General features: G+C 46.3%; 1 protein-coding gene across 3 annotated transcripts; it reads left to right on the top strand.

Annotated features, from left to right (window-relative positions):
* Nucleotides 1-258: 258 nt before the first annotated feature.
* LOC115133230 (plakophilin-4-like) lies at nt 259-18,064 on the top strand. Of its 3 annotated transcripts, none has more exons than XM_065018804.1 (21): nt 259-556; nt 1,084-1,235; nt 3,258-3,382; nt 3,693-3,730; nt 4,135-4,275; nt 4,978-5,162; nt 5,434-5,998; nt 8,687-8,866; nt 9,087-9,315; nt 10,485-10,617; nt 11,421-11,634; nt 12,043-12,226; nt 12,453-12,570; nt 12,795-12,986; nt 13,873-14,046; nt 14,298-14,448; nt 14,541-14,818; nt 14,987-15,107; nt 15,325-15,456; nt 15,580-15,653; nt 16,454-18,064. In XM_065018804.1, exons 2-21 carry the CDS (start codon nt 1,101-1,103, stop codon nt 16,724-16,726), a joined length of 3,642 nt encoding a protein of 1,213 aa, XP_064874876.1. In that variant the 5' UTR covers nt 259-556; nt 1,084-1,100; the 3' UTR covers nt 16,727-18,064. The 3 variants fall into 3 exon arrangements, with proteins under 3 accessions (XP_064874876.1, XP_029522128.1, XP_029522146.1); XM_029666268.2 differs by having other exon boundaries at nt 16,451-18,064; XM_029666286.2 differs by lacking the exon at nt 4,135-4,275 and having other exon boundaries at nt 16,451-18,064.
* Nucleotides 18,065-18,133: the final 69 nt, after the last annotated feature.

Raw genomic sequence — 18,133 nt, 5'->3', positions numbered from 1 at the left:
ATAAAACTATCACATAACTTCCTACAGGTTATAGAACAGAAATAATATGCAATCAAATTCATTCTATTCATATGCCTTATTACATTACAACAAAATATGATAGCATATTCATTTCATTCAATATATATTTGGAAAAAACACCACTTTAAATGTCCTATATCTGTTGATTAAACTATTATTTTGTAAGGTGAAAACAGTGTGTTGTATTCCTATGGCCCCAGCGAATTACCATATAAATACCTCCGTGTACAAACCGCATGGTGACGTCACACTTATCTGGAATCGTGGGTTGGTGCCACAGAAGTCAATTGCACCGTAGCTGGGTAGATTTTGGACAGCCAAGGCAGATACATAAATAATAATATTGACATTCGCCAATGCGTGGAATATTGCTTAAATCATTTATAACGGATTAAGTAGCAATGTAGTCTTAGCGAGACTGTTTGCAAAATGAAGATGTCGCGGTCGTATGGAAAATGGATTCCTGACGGACGTATACCCTGAGCAGTACATCAGCAACATCTGGCGGCTAAGGAATCTCACTAGCTCGTGCCTCGTAAGTAAGCAGCTGTTGCAGAATTGTAAATACATGATTCCTATCATTTGAACCTAGGTAGAGTCGGATGATTCACCTTCTCAATATCCATATGCGCCGTGTACATTTTCTCTTGCGTGTTCAAACTTCAAACACGGTGATTTTGTTTGTTACAATGTATCTATCATGGGGTTATAGCTCCAGTGTATCATCATACCATCATGCATTGACCTCACAGTCCATTTTCATTGAACTGGCTGCACCAATGCCCTGATGTAATGCAGCATCATCTTGCATTAGGAGAGCTGACATCCCGTTGACAGTGGCTGTAGTAAATGTATTGCTATTATACACAGGCTTCTAGTTGAAGTGCTGTGCAGTGCTTCTCAGCCTGTCACATTGGTGGAAGTGCATGCATGCATTGCAAATAGGTAGCAAAATGACATGGCAAGCAATTGGGCCTTCCATGCACTGCAGTCCTTGTTTGGGTTGTAGTGCTGGACAGTAACATATTGTCTGTGTAATGTGTACTGGGCATGTCTCCACAGGGCAGAGAGGGTGGAGGATGCCATCCCCGGAGCAGCGGGCAGCGGAGATGGGGGAGGAGGGGGAAGGGTCTCTGCCGACCAGAGAGGGACCGAGCGGGCACAGCCAAGCAGACACCAGCACCAACAACCTACTGGCCTCGGTCAAAGAACAGGTATGAATAGCTCCCTCCTTTGCTCCTCTCGTGCTCTCGCAGTAGGAATGAATCGCATTCTCTCTCTCCCTCTCCCCCCCCCCCCCCATCTCGTTCTAGTTCTATGAGTCTTTGTCCCTCCCCTTTTCCCTTCTGCTGTTATTTTATGAATGTAGAGATGCTAGAATGTACAAGGAAATAACCTCCATTGATCGATCAGTGTTTCCTGAGACTGTCGCTCAATCCGAATTGTGGGAAGGCAGAGTGCTTACAGATCCAGGATTTACAGATGTACAGTGTAGGCTGCCTCATGGTCCTGTCCTCCTGAGTGCTAGTACAGAAATGAGTGATGACTAATGTGACAATATTCCAGACGTTTAATCAAACCCGTCACAAAACTGGAAATGAATGCAGTATCTTTTTCATTTTTGTCTCATTCTGAAAACTGGAAGTGTCTTCCTGATGAGATTTTATAGATTTTCTTGTATCTTTTAGTTAAAAACCAAATTGATTCCTGTTTGTTGTTGTTGTTGCGCACACTGTATTGCTGCATGAGTATGGCAGTGCTGTTTTGATGTATTTTGACACCTAAGGCTTTAGGCTAAGTGTTTTCTAATGGGTTTCTCTCTTGAATTCTGTCAGATTTTGTGAAGAGTCAGCAGAAGTGTGGGGGTCAGCTAACTGCGGTAGTATGATGAGCCGCAGTAATAATCTTTGCAAAATCAGCATTTTCATTCTGAATAGCAATAGGAGTCCATCAGATGCTGTAGCAAACAGTATGCTGAATGAGCGATTAATTAGCCATTCAGAAATTGGCAAACCCAGTAAGACGTTTCAAAAATCAGGGGATGCCATGTTCGTGCCAAAAGCCAAAAGTCCCAAGGGAACAAGACGTTCTAGTAAGAATTAAGTCTTGATGATTTTCTTGTTGTTGTCATGGAATGTTTGGTACCAGTATGTAGGATGAACACTGTGCCCCGCTGGTTTAGTTTTCCGGGAATGGTCCATCTCTCATCTCTATCCTAATCTAGATCTGTAGGTGGAGTTAAAGCACCAGGCCAGCCAGGCTGGTTCAATCCAGTTACATCACCCACCCTGCTGTCCTGCCCATATTTCACTGAAGTCCCTAATGCGCTGCAAACTGTTGAAGTTAGACAGCTGTCAGGGAGTGTGTGTGTGTGTGTATGTGTATACACACACACACACTTGTATTTATTGTGCGTGTGATGTGCTTGGTTGAGCCCAGTAATTCTCTGGTGTGAGTGTGTGTGCGCTCTGTGTGTGTGTTGCACTCACACACTCTGTCTTTGGCTGCGTTTCCTGTGGGTTTGCAGGATTCCAGTGTGTTGCAGAAGTCGTCTGGTTCTCTCTGGTGTGTGTACATCAGACAGGATCTGAGCTTCTGGGGTCGACGCCTCTCACTAGACAGAGACACTTTTGTGTTTGTGACAATGGGCAGTCAGTCAGTGACGCCTCCAGTTCACCACTCAGCTCGTACAGTACTAGACACAACCTGGCACTGCTTGGCATGGGAGGAGGGATCATTGGCAGGACCCCATCCTGATAAGAACCCATCCTGTTCAAGCTGGTGGCTGGCTGCCACTGTGCCACTGATTGCTTCCATTAGATGATGCTTCGTCATTTAGCGGTTAGTCTCACCTCATGGCCTATAAAGTCTGCCTAGTCTATATACACATTTTTAGACATTTGTAGCCCTGAAGGGTTTTTAATTGACTTCTTATAATAATGCTGACTTGTAACAAACACATTAAGAAACACCCGTCCCTGTTCAGCGTGAAATCTGCCTGATGAATCTGGGTAGCTCTGACCTTAATGCCACAAAGCCTCTTTTGTTGACTTATTCATTTGGACCATAGATATTTTACAGGTCAAACATTAAAATGCTCTAAAATCGACGCAGAGTGAGCATGCCAAAGGCTGTGTACCTTGGTTATTGTTATCACAATGGAAGCTGTTGTCAGTGAAAGAAAGTGTCATTCGGCGAGTATGACTCTACCGTTTGTCCCTTCCGTGTTGCCGTAGGAGCTCCAGTTTGAGCGTCTGACCCGGGAGCTGGAGGAGGAGCGTCAGATCGTCGCCAGTCAACTTGAGAGGTGCATGCTGGGAGCTGAGTCGCCTGGCGATGATGATGATGATGCCAGTAGCAGGTACACAAATGCACACACGCACACACACACACACACACACACACACACACACACACACACACACACACACACAGCTCTGACCCAGTTTCTCAGCATGTCACCTACATTGGAGCTACTGATGATGAGTAGCTACAGTAATGCCTTTATCCAGGCTTACTGAATGCACAACATGCAACACACACACACACACACACACAAATACAGGATTAAATTGTAAACTGTCATGTTGATCTAACGCTCATCTCCTCTCCATGCCTGTCCTGACCCACCCCCTTCCCTCCATTATTTCACTACCTTCTCTTCTTTACAGTGATTCATCAGAGAAGTCCTTTGCTTGGAGATCCACAGGTACATCTTCTCCCATATTAAAATCACATTGAGCCCTATTGAAATCCTATTGTCTAGACACCCATAGGGTTGCCCAATGGAAGTACAAGCACAAGGGCATGTAGCGAGTCCTATCATAAACTGCTTTTGAGGTAAGCTACGTTTATACCACAGGAGGCTGCTGAGGGGAGAACGGCTCATAATAAGGGCTGGAATTGAGCAAATGAAATGGCATCAAACACCTGGAAATCATGGAAACCACGTGTTTGATGTGTTTGATACCATTCCACTTATTCTGCTCCGGTCGTTACCACGAGACCGTTCTCCCTAGTGAAGGTGCCACCAACCTCCTGTGATTTTTAAACCGTCTCGATAGCGATCACAGGATACAGGTTGACATGACGCCGTCATGTTTTCCTCAGTAGATGTGTCTGGTACAGGAGAGCACCGGGCTGCTGTAATGGACAGCTCTCACCAGTCACCCTCCCGTCTCCTCCGAGCTGATCAGGGTCACGGGTCACTCTACCTCCCTGAAGTGGAGAGGGCATCCCCGCATGACAGTGAGGGTCTGTTACTTCCTGCATCCTCTTTATCATCTGCCTTCTTCTTTTTTTTTGTTGTTGTTGTTGACAGTTTAGATTTAGCGTGGAGAATATAGAGCGTTTAGGGCTAGATGGGATTATTATTCTTTTTTTTAAACTCAGGAATAATGACATCAAAAAAAGGGGTGGGGGGGGGGTTGAAAGTCAAAAAGGCAGAAATGCTTTGAAACCCAAAAAAACTGAAAATGCTTTGAAGACAAGAGACAGAAAATTCTTTGAAATAAAAAGTAGCTGTGGGATAACATCAAAGTATACCAGGTACTGCGACACAACATGCCGTTTATAACGTAGCAGTGGTTTACTAATGAAATATTAAGACAACATCTACAACTAATGTAACCACGGCTTTAATTTGGCCATAAAATGCACAATAAACAGTCTATCATCCTAAGCGGGCGCATTCCGTAACTTAGTGACAATGCTTCTTTAAATGGGCACTTATCTTCTACATACCGTGGGATGCTGTATTCATTATGAATGTATCGATTGCATTAATGCTCATTCGCTGTGTAGCCTAGCTCTGAAATAGACCTGAAGACCAACGAGGCAAACATCATTCTGTCCTCTGCTTCCTCTCCTCCCTCCCATCTTTCTCCTCTCCTCTCTCCTCCATTTCCCCCCCTCCTCTCTTTCTCCTCTACCCCTCCACTCGCCTCCCTCTCACAGGATCTGTGGCCCATATGACGTCCTATGCAGACAGTGGCTACCAGGACAGCAGTATGAGTTACTACAGTGTGAGCAGAGAGAACGTGGTTCTGTCAGAGCCCAGACACGTGCTGTCAGGCAGCGGCCCCAGGGGAAGCCCCAGTCACGGCAGGAGCTCCCGGGCAGAGGGACAGGCCTCCGCACAGGTAGCCAAAATACACTAACCCACCTCTACTGTGAAGAGACAGACAACCTATTTATATGCCCACGTATTCATATGATATAACCTTTTAAATGCCTGCCCATTTATATGATATCTTAGTTAAACTACACAAACTATTTACAAGTCAAAGTTAACCATATGTAAGGACTGAATTGGCTTTCCTGTGTGTCGTGCCTTGTCCATACTGTATGTCTCCCCCACTCCCTGACACCCGGTATCTCTCCCCCACTCACCCTGCATCCCTCCTACCCCAGGTCTCAGCGTCAGGGCGGGTGATGAGGAGGATGGGCTCCCTCTCCTCCCGGGGCCAGTCTCCTGTGTGTGGTGTGGGGGGCGCCGTGTCCCCGTCCCGGGTATCTCTCCGCACCTCCCAGGGCGGCAGCGCCTACGGCTCACCCATCCTCACCGAGCCCAAACCCCTCGCCAGCATCTTCCCCGGGACCACCATGCCCCCCTCCTCCCTGCCCGGTCCAGGCACCACCCCCTCCTTCCAGCGCGCCACCTCTCCTTACTCCCCCACCCACCAGAGGAACGGGAACGGCGACTCTCCTCTCCGGACCAGCCCCCTTCCAGGGAGCGCCAGTCATGCCACCTCACCTCAACAGGCGATGGGTAGTGTCTCCGGTCGCCTGGGGTCTACACTGTCTCTGGTGGAGGGGAGGGGGCTATCTGGCTCTCCTCTGAGGTCCTGTATGACGGCTGTGCCCCAGCACTACGGCTCCACACTGCCCCGCCAGGGGGCTCTCCCCTACATACATGACGCCTACGGGCTCTACGAGAGGACCGCCTTGCCTCTGTCACGGCCTGACAGCCTCACTGGTTAGTCATACAGCAGGACACACGTTCATGCACACACACACACACACACACACACACACACTTAAAGCTGAAATCCTTAATTAAAACAATAACAAACAAAGCAGTCAGCCCGCCTGTGTTTTGGTAAGAAGCTGAGGGATGGGCCTGGGTAAATTTAACCACTCTCAAATGCAAAGCTATGTATGCAAGGACTGACCATCCATCAACATAATGATAGTAGTTTTAACCATGTTTTATGGCTATACAGCAGGGATCATCAACTAGATTCAGCTGCGGGAGGATTTTCTTTTTGAGGGGATGGTCAGGGAGCCGGAACATAATAGCAAATCATTTGTAGACTGCAAATTGACCGCAAGAAGCCCAAACATATATTTGACCAAAACATCATCATTTCAAACCTTGCTTACATTTTGTATTGCGATCACATTTACAGTATCTCCTTTTATGTGTGGGAATTACTTTGGAACAGACTTGAAATAAAATCCTCTGCAGGCCGCTAGTTGGGGAACCCTGCTATACAGTGTTTATTTACATTGGAGAATTTTGGGTTCTGATGGGGTAGGCCTATAACTATTGAACCCGGTTCATGAGGCATTTATTTAAGTTATATTCTTCAAGAATCAATGGGTATATACAGTATGATTCATTTATAAGTCCAAAAATGGATGTAGCAAGTCAAGAGTCTAGCTTTAAAGGGTCATTTTATGCTGGTTAAAGGGTAGGAAAAATATGATTGAAAAGGGTCAAACGGTACCAGTCTCTCCTCTTATTTACGTGCGGGAGAACTTGCCTTTCTGAATCGATTTAGCTCTGTAGAGATCCATTGGTTTCTGTGTGAAAGGGATTATATGAACTAAATACTAGATCTGTAGTGTGGCGACAGAGAGATGCGTTTGTACTTTATCCTGATCCATCATATCACTGATCTACCCTACTGGCCCACATAGCCCTGTTTTAGAAATCCCGTGTTCGGTGGTTAACCATAGGGCTCTGGTGTCACGGCCGTTGAAAGAACTGGACCAAGGTGCAGCGTGGTGAGCGTACATGTTCCTTTATTTCATATGACGCCGACAAAAACAATAAACCATCCAAAACAGCTGTGAAGCTAAAGGCTATAGTGCCAACAAACAAAGACAACTACCCACCAAGACAGGTGGGGAAAAGGGCTTCCTAAGTATGGTTTCCAATCAGAGACAACGATAGACAGCTGTCCCTGATTGAGAACCATACCCGGCCAAAACAAAGAAATACAAAACATAGAAAAATTAACATAGAATGCCCACCCAAATCACACCCTGACCAAACCAAAATAGAGGCATAAATAGCTCTCTAAAGTCAGGGCTTGACATCTGGGCAAAAGTAGTGCACTTTATAGGCGTGCCATTTGAGGCGTAGCCAGAGTCGTTCAGAGCACTGCTCTGCTGTGGGGGGTGTTGTTTGGTAAATGACAAAGCAGCATGGATTGGTTTCCATCTATTTTACAGGGCCAAAAGAAAGGAGCCTGTTGGCAAAGTGAATCAAGTGCGCCCTGGAGAGCCATAAAGCATAGCCTTTTACAGCTCGTAACACTGAGGCAGAGGGATGCAGGGGATTCTTGTTGGCCGTAGGCCTATACTGCACAGTACATCTCAATAGGTTGAGTTTTCAAAAGACGTTTCACCATCCAAGATGCACTCTAGCATTAGTGTGGTCACTTCAACCAGCATTGTATTTGGGACATATCATTCGCTAAACCCTAAACCTCACCTAAATCTTCTAATGAATAATGGGGCAATTGAGCAGGTTGAGGGGACTAAAATGATTGGTGTAACCCTAGATTGTAAACTGTCATGGTCAAAACATATTGACGCAACGGTAGCTAAGATGGGGAGAGGTCTGTCCGTGATAAAGCGCTGCTCGTTCTTCTTGACATCACAATCAACTACACAAGTCCTACAGGCCGTACTTTCATCACACCTGGACTACTGCCCAGATATATGGTCAAGTGCTGCCTAGAAGGACGTAGGCAAATTACAGTTGGCCCAGAACAGAGCAGCACTGCTGGACCTTAAATGCCATCAGGGGTCTCTTCACAGTCCCCAAGTCCAGAACAGACTCTGGGGGAAACACACGGTACTAAATAGAACCATGACCACGTGGAACTCTCTTTCACATCAGGTAACCTCACCTCGTTGTGCTGTGAGGTGTTGTTTTATCTGATTTTACTGCTAGTTTGAGTTACCTGTGAAATTGTTCCGTGTGGTCATGGTTCTATTTAGTGCCGTGTGTTTCCCCAGGGTCTGTTCTGGACTTGGGGACTGTGAAGAGACACACACACACACACACACACACAAACACACAAACACAAGCATACGCACTCTCACACACACACACACACAAACACACAAACACAAACACAAGCTTACGCACTCTCACACACACACATTGTAATGTTGTGGTATTGTGGATTTTATATAGTAATTTGTAATATTACAGTAATAATATAATGATGTCTTGAATGTTGTATTGTTTTATTTAATGATATAGGCTGTTGATGTAACTGTTCTGACCCTGTTCGGACACCAAAAGAAATACATTCACCCCCATTTCTCCACCTTCCATCACCCACAACATTGTCCCATCTTGACAGCTGACACAGTGTAAATAATGCCGTGACTATTAATGTTCCACTGCTGTGTGTGTGTTCAGGCCTGCACAGCTCCTACGCCACTCACCACAGCCCACTGGACCAGGATATGAGGATGGCCATGTCTCCTGACTGCCACGTCACGCCTGTCTACGACGACAGAGCCTTCCAAAGCCCCCTGTATCACAGCCCCACCCACGCCCACCACGGATCACACAGCGCTATCTACAGGACACTCACGGGTACTGCAACACACTACTAGCAGACGCAACTACACATGGCTAGGACCGTTGGGACCAGAGACTTGCACAGTGTGTAATGACTAGTTTGCAATCTACAGTCAACAAGATATTCATATGTGGGCTGTCTTTTCTAAGACACAAGACTCAAAGTGGAGAAGTGTGTGTGTGTGTGTGTAGGCTACGGCCCATCCTGAATATATCTGTGTCTTTGTATTCCCAGGTGCGGAGAACCTTCAGCGGACCCTCCAGAGGACCACAAGCCATTGCAGCACCCTGGCGTACCAAAGAAGCAGCTATGGGCTGAACACCGCAGGGTCATACGCAGACCCCTACAGGGTCTCCCAGCAGGGACAGGGGCCCAATGAGACCTCTTTCTCCAGGCACTCTGGTCTGGTCGACAGGGCTGCCACAAGGTCCCCCTCCATAGACAGTATACAAAAGGATCCTAGGTACAAATACACAACGCACATCACACACACGTCGAGCCACGTGATGATTACATCCAGACATGTTATTGATGAATTCAAATCAAATGATGTGTCGTAGATGTTGGAAGCGATCGATTGAAAAGTGCTTTTAGACTCACTTTCTCTCCCTCTCCCCTTGTCTCTCTCCTACTATCTCTTTCTCTCCCTCTCCCCTTATCTCTCTCCTACTATCTCTTTCTCTCCCTCTCTCCTACTATCTCTTTCTATCCCTCTCCCCTTATCTCTTTCCTACTATCTCTTTCTCTCCCTCTCCCCATCTCTTTCCTACTATCTCTTTCTCTCCCTCTCCCCTTATCTCTTTCCTACTATCTCTTTCTCTCCCTCTCCCCTTATCTCTTTCCTACTATCTCTTTCTCTCCCTCTCCCCTTATCTCTTTCCTACTATCTCTTTCTCTCCCTCTCCCCTTATCTCTTTCCTACTATCTCTTTCTCTCCCTCATCTCTTTCCTACTATCTCTTTCTCTCCCTCTCCCCTTATCTCTTTCCTACTATCTCTTTCTCTCCCTCATCTCTTTCCTACTATCTCTTTCTCTCCCTCTCCCCTTATCTCTCTCCTACTATCTCTTTCTCTCCCTCTCCCCTTATCTCTCTCCTACTATCTCTTTCTCTCCCTCTCCCCTTATCTCTCTCCTACTATCTCTTTCTCTCCCTCTCCCCTTATCTCTCTCCTACTATCTCTTTCTCTCCCTCTCCCTTATCTCTCTCCTACTATCTCTTTCTCTCCCTCTCCCCTTATCTCTCTCCTATCTCTTTCTCTCCCTCTCCCCTTATCTCTCTCCTATCTCTTTCTCTCCCTCTCCCCTTATCTCTCTCCTATCTCTTTCTCTCCCTCTCCCCTTATCTCTCTCCTATCTCTTTCTCTCCCTCTCCCCTTATCTCTCTCCTATCTCTTTCTCTCCCTCTCCCCTTATCTCTCTCCTATCTCTTTCTCTCCCTCTCCCCTTATCTCTCTCCTATCTCTTTCTCTCCCTCTCCCCTTATCTCTCTCCTACTATATCTTTCTCTCCCTCTCCCCTTATCTCTCTCCTACTATATCTTTCTCTCCCTCTCCCCTTATCTCTCTCCTACTATCTCTTTCTCTCCCCTTATCTCTCTCCCTCCCGCTCGCTCTCCCTCCCCACCCTCTGCAGGGAGTTTGCATGGCGTGACCCCGATCTCCCTGAGGTGATCCACATGCTGCAGCATCACTTCCCCTCGGTCCAGGCCAACGCTGCAGCCTACCTCCAGCACCTGTGTTACGGAGACAACCGCATCAAAGTGGAGGTACCAGGATGCCCCGTCTGTCCCTGTCTGTTCCTAACCTCTCAGCTGACGTGTGTGATCAAACAGACTATATGGGGATGGGAAGTCCTTCCCTAGAGACGATTTGAAAGCACAAACACATAGCCCTTTTCTGCAGTTGAATGACCAAATCGCACTCTAGTGGTGTCATGGGTGGAATGTCATTAATATTTTTCATAATTTAAAATCTTTTCAGAAAATGTCAAACGGTTTTGTTATATTTCAGTCTTCTGTGATGTATATAAAGTGTATTATTGGGATGCAAACTCAAAATGTAATACAATTCAACTCTATATCTGACATGGCACAGTTGATTCCTTATTTTAAGCCCATAACCATGTCTGTGAGGTGTATGCCTTTGTTTCAAAGTAGATTGGTTAAAGACTACCAAGAATCACTCTGTGACCCTGATTTAGCCCACTGCAGTAAAAGGTGAATTAATATAAAGGATAGTCCTAAAAACACAAATATAAACTGGGTGGTTTGAGCCCTGAATGCAGACCACAGGTATGACAAAAACAATGGTTTACTGTTCTAATTACATTGGTAACCAGTTTATAATAGCAATAAGGCACCTCGGTTGTTTGTGGTATATTGCCAATATACCACGGCTAAGGGCTGTATCCAGGCACTCTGCTTTGCGTCGTGCTAGGGAATAGCCTTTAGGCGTGGTAAAATGGCCATATACCACACCCCCTCTGGCCTTATTGCTTTAGTAACTGTGTTATTGACTATACCTTTTTTGTCAGCTCCAGGTGTGTGTGACAATGACCCTTTTCTAACAGGTGTGTCACCTGGGAGGTATCCAGCACCTGGTGGACCTGCTGGACCACAAGGCTGTGGAGGTGCAGAAGAGTTCCTGCGGAGCCCTGAGGAACCTGGTTTATGGCAAGGCTACCGACGACAACAAAGTGGCCCTGAGGAACTCTGGTGGCGTTCCCGCTCTGCTCAGACTGCTGAGGAAAACCACCGACAACGAAGTCCGGGAGCTGGTCACTGGTACGTCTCTCTGCCTCACTGTCTGTCTCTGTCTTTTTATTTTGCTGTCTGCCTGTTTTTATGACTGTCTAGACCAGGGGTACTCAACTCTTACCCTACGAAGTCCGGAGCCTGCTGGTTTTCTGTCCTACCTGTTAATTAGTTGTACCCACCTGGTGTCCCAGGTCTAAATCGGTCCCTGATTAGAGGGTACCAATGACAAAAACGTCGTGGAACTGGCTTCGAGGTCCAGAGTTGAGTTTGAGAGGTCTAGATCTAGGTCTGTATGCCTGCTTTCTGATACAGCATTTCCTGCTTGTCTCTGCATTATCAACTGAGGGATACAACCTTACGGCCACACCTCAGCACGATGTAGTGAGCAGTGTCCTCTGCTCACTACCTCCGTGCCTATTCCCCGTTTACCACTAGGGGTGCTGTGGAACCTGTCGTCGTGCGACGCGGTCAAGATGACCATCATCAGGGACGCTCTGAGCACCCTGACCAACACTGTGGTCATCCCCCACTCCGGCTGGAGCAGCAGCAACTACCGAGAGGAGACCAAGCTCAAGTTCCACTCCTCTCTTCTGCTGCGCAACACCACCGGCTGCCTCAGGTGAGGAGTGAGGAGGTCATCCCTGTAAGAACAGATGACTGTACATCGCTTTGGATTAAAGTGCCTGCTAAATGGCTTCTCTCGTCTCGCTGTGTGTGTGTGTGTGTGTGTGTGTGTGTGTGTGTGTGTGTGTGTGTGTGTGTGTGTGTGTGTGTGTGTGTGTGTGACCCTTAATGTATTGTATAAGCGCATGTATTGTTCACCTTTCTACTGTGTTTTGCTTCAGAAACCTGAGTTCAGCAGGAGAGGAGGCCAGGGGTCAGCTGAGGTGTTGCGAGGGGCTGGTGGATTCACTTCTCTATGTCCTCAAGGCCTGCGTTAGTACCTCTGACTTCGACAGCAAGGTGGGCTTACTATAAGAGTAGTACATTTAGGCTAGTCCAAAAACAATGACATGCACCTCATCCGCCTGAACCCCATCTACTTTACCCAGAATTAGACCAGTCCTCTTCACTCAGTATCTGACCATCGATCTCTGCTATCCCAACTTGAAGTTCCTGATCTTACCCCCTTTGTGTGTGTGTGTATATTGTGTGCATCACTGAAATGCTTCCCCCTCCTCTCCCAGATTGTGGAGAACTGTGTGTGTACTCTGAGGAACCTGTCCTACCGTCTGGAGATAGAGATGCCCTCGTCTCGCCTGCTGGGGACTCAGGAACTGGATGCCCTGCTGGGCTACGGGTCCCCCAGTAAGGACCTAGACTACCTCTGCTGGGGTAAGAAGAGGAAGAAGAAGAAGAGGGGCTGGCTGGATGATAAGGTGTGTATAGTAGGGGGTTGTCCGCTTTCCTTGGCTAAGTCACACTCCGACACCTATGATAAAGGCGCCTGGAAATGTGTTAGAATTAACACAGAACATTAGCTAAGATACACTATGTACACTAAGTATTTGGACACCTGCTCGTCGAACATCTCATTCCAAAATCATGGGCATTAATATGGAGTTGGTCCCCTCCTTGCTGCTATAACTGCCTCCACTCTTCTGGGAAGGCTTTCCTCTAGATGTTGGAACATTGCTGCGAGGATTTGCTTCCATTCAGCATTAGTGAGGTCGGGCACTGATGTTGGGTGATTAGGCCTGGCTTGCAGTAGGCTTTCCAATTCATCACAAAGGTGTTCGATGGGGTTGAGGTCAGGGCTCTGTGCAGGTCAGTCAAGTTCTTCCACACTGATCTCGACAAACCATTTCTGTATTGACCTCGCTTCATGTACGGGGGCTTTATCATGCTGAAACAGGAAAGGGCCTTCCCCAAGCTGTTCCCACAAAGTTGGAAGTACAGAATCGTCTACAACGTCATTGTATGTTGTAGCGTTAGTTCCAGTGAAGGGAAATCCTAAGGGGCCTAGCCCGAACCATGAAAACAGCCCCAGACCATTATTTCTCCTCCACCAAACAGAGTCCAATGGCGGCGAGCTTTACACCACTCCAGTCAGCTCTTTGCATTGCGCATGTTGATCTTAGGCTTGTGTGCGGCTGCTCAACCACAGAAACCCATTTCATGAAGCTCCAGAGGCAGTTTGGAACTCGGTAGTTCATGTTGCAACAGAGGACAACGTGTCTTCCATTCTGTGGGGTGTTTCTCCTCCAAGATTTGATTAGAACCGACTGCCTATATCCCGCTCATGCTCTTCATTATGCTTTCAAGTGGGACGGCGTGGGACCCATCCCGGGGTTTGGTAAGCCTCCGCGGGGGGCAGAGATGCTGTGGCACCCGGCCGTGGTGAAGCCCTACCTCAGCCTGCTGGCAGAGAGCTCCAACCCTGCCACCCTGGAGGGCTCCGCCGGATCCCTTCAGAACCTCTCCGCTGGAAACTGGAAGGTGTCCCGCTTTTTCTTTCATTGTAACCTTTGTTCACGCAGGTTAGTGTCATTAAGATGTCTCATTGAGATCAAATCCATTTCGCAAGAGGCCAACAACCCCCACCTGACGCTCGTGTCTGTCATGCGTCGCTTCACACCATTTATCTGGTGTTATTGAATGGTAATGGTGCTGTGATGACATACTTGGACTTCCTGGGTAAATGAAGATTCAATGAAAATACCATAGAAATCATAATGCCCTGTGTGCAGTTTGCGGCCTACATCCGCGCGGCGGTGCGCAAGGAGAAGGGGCTTCCTATCCTGGTGGAGCTGCTGAGGATGGACAACGACAGGGTGGTCTGCTCTGTGGCCACCGCTCTGAGGAACATGGCCCTGGACAGCAGGAACAAGGAGCTTATAGGTCAGACACACACACACACAGAAACACAGAAACTCGCTCTCTTTCTCCCACACACACTTAAGTCCTTCATGCCCCCCTGTCTCCCCTCTCAGGAAAGTATGCGATGCGGGACCTGGTGAACCGTCTCCCCGGGGGAAGCCCCTCCCTGCTGTCTGACGAGACGGTGGCGTCTGTCTGCTGCACGCTCCACGAAGTCACCAGCAGGAACATGGAGAACGCCAAGGCCCTGGCAGACACGGGGGGCATCGAGAAGCTGGTGGACATCAGTAAGGGCAGGGGGAAGGGGTATTCTATGAAGGTGGTGAAGGCTGCTGCTCAGGTCCTCAACACGCTGTGGCAGTACAGGGACCTGCGCACCCTCTACAAACAGGTCAGATCACTGTGTCTTCGCAAGTCAATGGTTTTGGTATAATCGCTTAACTCATAGAGACTTGGCTCCATTTTAACCTTGGAAAAACTGAAGTGATCTCCGATAAAATACCTTGATATCCAATGTAAAACATCACTGTCCTGAGAGTTGCAATTATCTCTTTTGTAGGACGGATGGCACCACGGTCATTTCATCACTCCTGTGTCCACTCTGGAGAGAGACCGGTACAGGTCTCAACCAACCCTGCCTACTAGCACCTTACAGATGTCCCCCGTGCCCCGCCAATCAGGTGAGAGCACTCAACTATCATGTTCAAGCTACTCATCAACACACACCACAATGGACGTTCCCTCCAGGTCTGGTTCCTCTCAAGGTTTGTTCCCTGCCACAATGCTTCCGCTTGCTCTTTGAGGTCTAGGCCCGGGTTACTGTCGAGCACTTTCTGACCAGTGGATTATAAATATAATGTTGATTAGAGTGATTGAATGAATGCAATGTCTTCTCAGGTGGTAGTGCAACCTCCTCTCCTGCCATGTTAGGAATCAGAAGACACAGCTCTAACTACCAGAGGGCTCAGTCATCTATGCAACTCGATACATATTATGGCGACAACAGTTTACATAGAAACCAGTACACAGGTAAGCCACGATAGTCTCTTTTTTTTATTCGCCAGTACATTTTCCGTTGAACATTTGCATATATTTTGCATGTTTCATACACCGAGTTGAGTTCAACATATTCTCTTTGTTTTTCACGTTCAGGGTCAGAAAAGCAAACACCATATTTTATCGGGTCCTATTCCTCACCATCAAGAGAGGACTATCCTAGGTCCCAGGTAAGACAAAGAAATGTTGTGGTTCTGTTGTCTTAAAGGGCCAATGCAGCCGTTTTTATCTCAATATCAAATCATTTCTGCGTAACAATCAAGTATCTTACTGTGATTTGTTTTCAATTAAATGTGTCAAAAAATAAACAACAATAGCTTCTTAGCAAGAATTTAGCTAGGCCTGTCTGAGAGTGGTCTGAGTGGGGAAAACAGGCTATTTTTGGCAGAGAGGTTGAATTGGAACCCTCTTTCTTATTGGTCTATTAACTAATTTACCACCTGGTGACATACCGGGCACTCCAAAACTCCATCCCACCCAAACGGAATGAAACTTTGTTCATTTCAAACGGCTCTTAGACTTAAAGGGCATTATCATATTTTTTTCAATTTCACAGTATTATTCCAAACTCATTATGTGGAAATGTATATTAAGCACAGGAAAATCTCAATTCTGACTGCACTGGGCTTTTAAATTCTCTTTCAGTTACCTACAATAAGATTACACAACCCTATTGTCCTTTATTGGGGGTAGTGGTGCCCACTGAGTCCGCATAGAGACGTTCATGTGTTCAAGGGATTAAATGTATCTTACAAGTCTGGTCTTTCATTGTGTTCGATGGTGTAGTGGAAAAATGCATTGAAAGTATAGGACTACGGACTGCGGTCAGAGATTACCAACCTATTTGATTTGTTACCACTGTGTCACTAGTTGTGTGTAAAACTCCCTCCATCTCTCATGTAGGACCCATGTTTGTTGTCTTGAAGGGACTGAGTTTGTCTTAAGAATTTGTCTTTTGTTTTACGAGCAGGAAGATGTCTTCTACTCCGACGAGCCGGATAGGAATACTTACAACAACTACAGAATGTACCTGTCATCCCCGCAAGGTTACGGGGAGGAGGAGCCTGGGCCTTACCAGGACGAGCCAGAGAACCTGACCTCCACAGAGCGATACAACACCTCCCAATCTAACAGACTGAAATCCAATACCAACACCACTAACTACGTGGACTTCTACTCCACCACGAGGAGGCCTTCTCAGAAGGCTAACCAGTACACTGGATCCCCTGACTCTTGGGTGTAGGGGTGGAGAAACCATGTAGAAACCATGGACCGACTCATCAGTCTGTTTGTGTGTGTGTGAGATTGTGAGAGACAGAAAGAATGTGTGTGTGTGTGTGTGTGTGTGTGTGTGATATTTTAGTGGGAAAGAGCTTGTTGTTTTCTGGAGTGGTGTAATGTCAGCCAAAGAACGTGTTCTATTACAGGATAGTTTGTTCTAGTTTTTCTCAGCAGTAGGGAAGGTCCACTTTATGATGAGGTTGGTTGGATACGAGCCAATCATCCGCTTGGTTGGAAATGTGGAGAATGGAGAGCGTGCTGAAGAAGTGTTGCGTAAAAAATAAACATTAAAGGGATAGTTTACTCAAAATAGAAATTAACATGATGTTCAATATATGTTAGCTGTAGTTGATAAACTAAGACAGTTATGGATATAGTAAAGGCAGCAAATATCTCAAAACTAGCTTGGTGAATCGACTACAGACAAAAGGAAAATAATGTGAATTTGTATTTTGAGTAAAATAAATTATTTCCATGTTGGCCAAATATATATCATGAAGTCATATCTGTGAAATGTCAAATAGTATTTGTACAGAGAAAAAACAAATGGTTACGCTGTGTTGTTACATAACATTACTGTATTCAATGTGTAGACTGTGTATGTATGATGTGGTGTCTAGTGGATTTTTTAATGATTTATTTAAGTGTGTGAATCCCCCCACCCCCACCCCAAAACGCCCTGTTGTATGTTTTCCAACACTGGCGAAGATGTGCCATGTGTCAAATGGAAGTGTATGAAGAATAAAAAAGAGCGTATCATAAACACTAAAAAAAGATTCAGAGTTGTGAAAATGAGGCTTTGTTAAATAAATCAGCTGTGGAATGGAACTGCAGGTGTTGGTGGATTTTATTTATTTATTTTTGTCATCCAAACGTTCTTCACTTCGAGGACTCGCGCACCCAGCTCCCAGAAAGCGCACGACAGAGAGAACCTTTCATCAGCAACTCCAACTTCGTGGATGGATCACATCTCGGCTCATGCAATGAACATTCCTATAGCTATGGAGGGAAATGCGTTGTTTTGAAGAAACCTCGACGAACTTTACTTGACTCTTCTTTTTTTAACAGGTATATTTTGCTTGTACTGTTAAATGTGAGGTGTCGGCTGTTTTGTGTGCCAACTTCTAGATGCGTGAAGTATCATGACAAACCGTTACATTGTTTAACGTTACAGTTTACATAATCGTTAATGTGCCGCGTCAAAGTTGTTGCATTTGTTGTTTTTAACTGTGTCGTGTGTGAATTCATTCGTAAGTAATAACGTTAGATGAAATAAACGGATTTCAGCATGTGCCTCGCATTTGTTTTCAAGTCTAATTTTCTGCTATTCACCTTTGCTAATCTGGAATCCATTTCACATTGAGCTGCA

The sequence above is a fragment of the Oncorhynchus nerka genome, linkage group LG5 (genome assembly GCF_034236695.1).
Source record: "Oncorhynchus nerka isolate Pitt River linkage group LG5, Oner_Uvic_2.0, whole genome shotgun sequence".
Lineage (NCBI taxonomy): Eukaryota > Metazoa > Chordata > Actinopteri > Salmoniformes > Salmonidae > Oncorhynchus > Oncorhynchus nerka.
The sequence above is the reverse complement of the archived record's forward strand: the minus strand, read 5'-3'. Positions and strand labels throughout refer to the sequence as shown.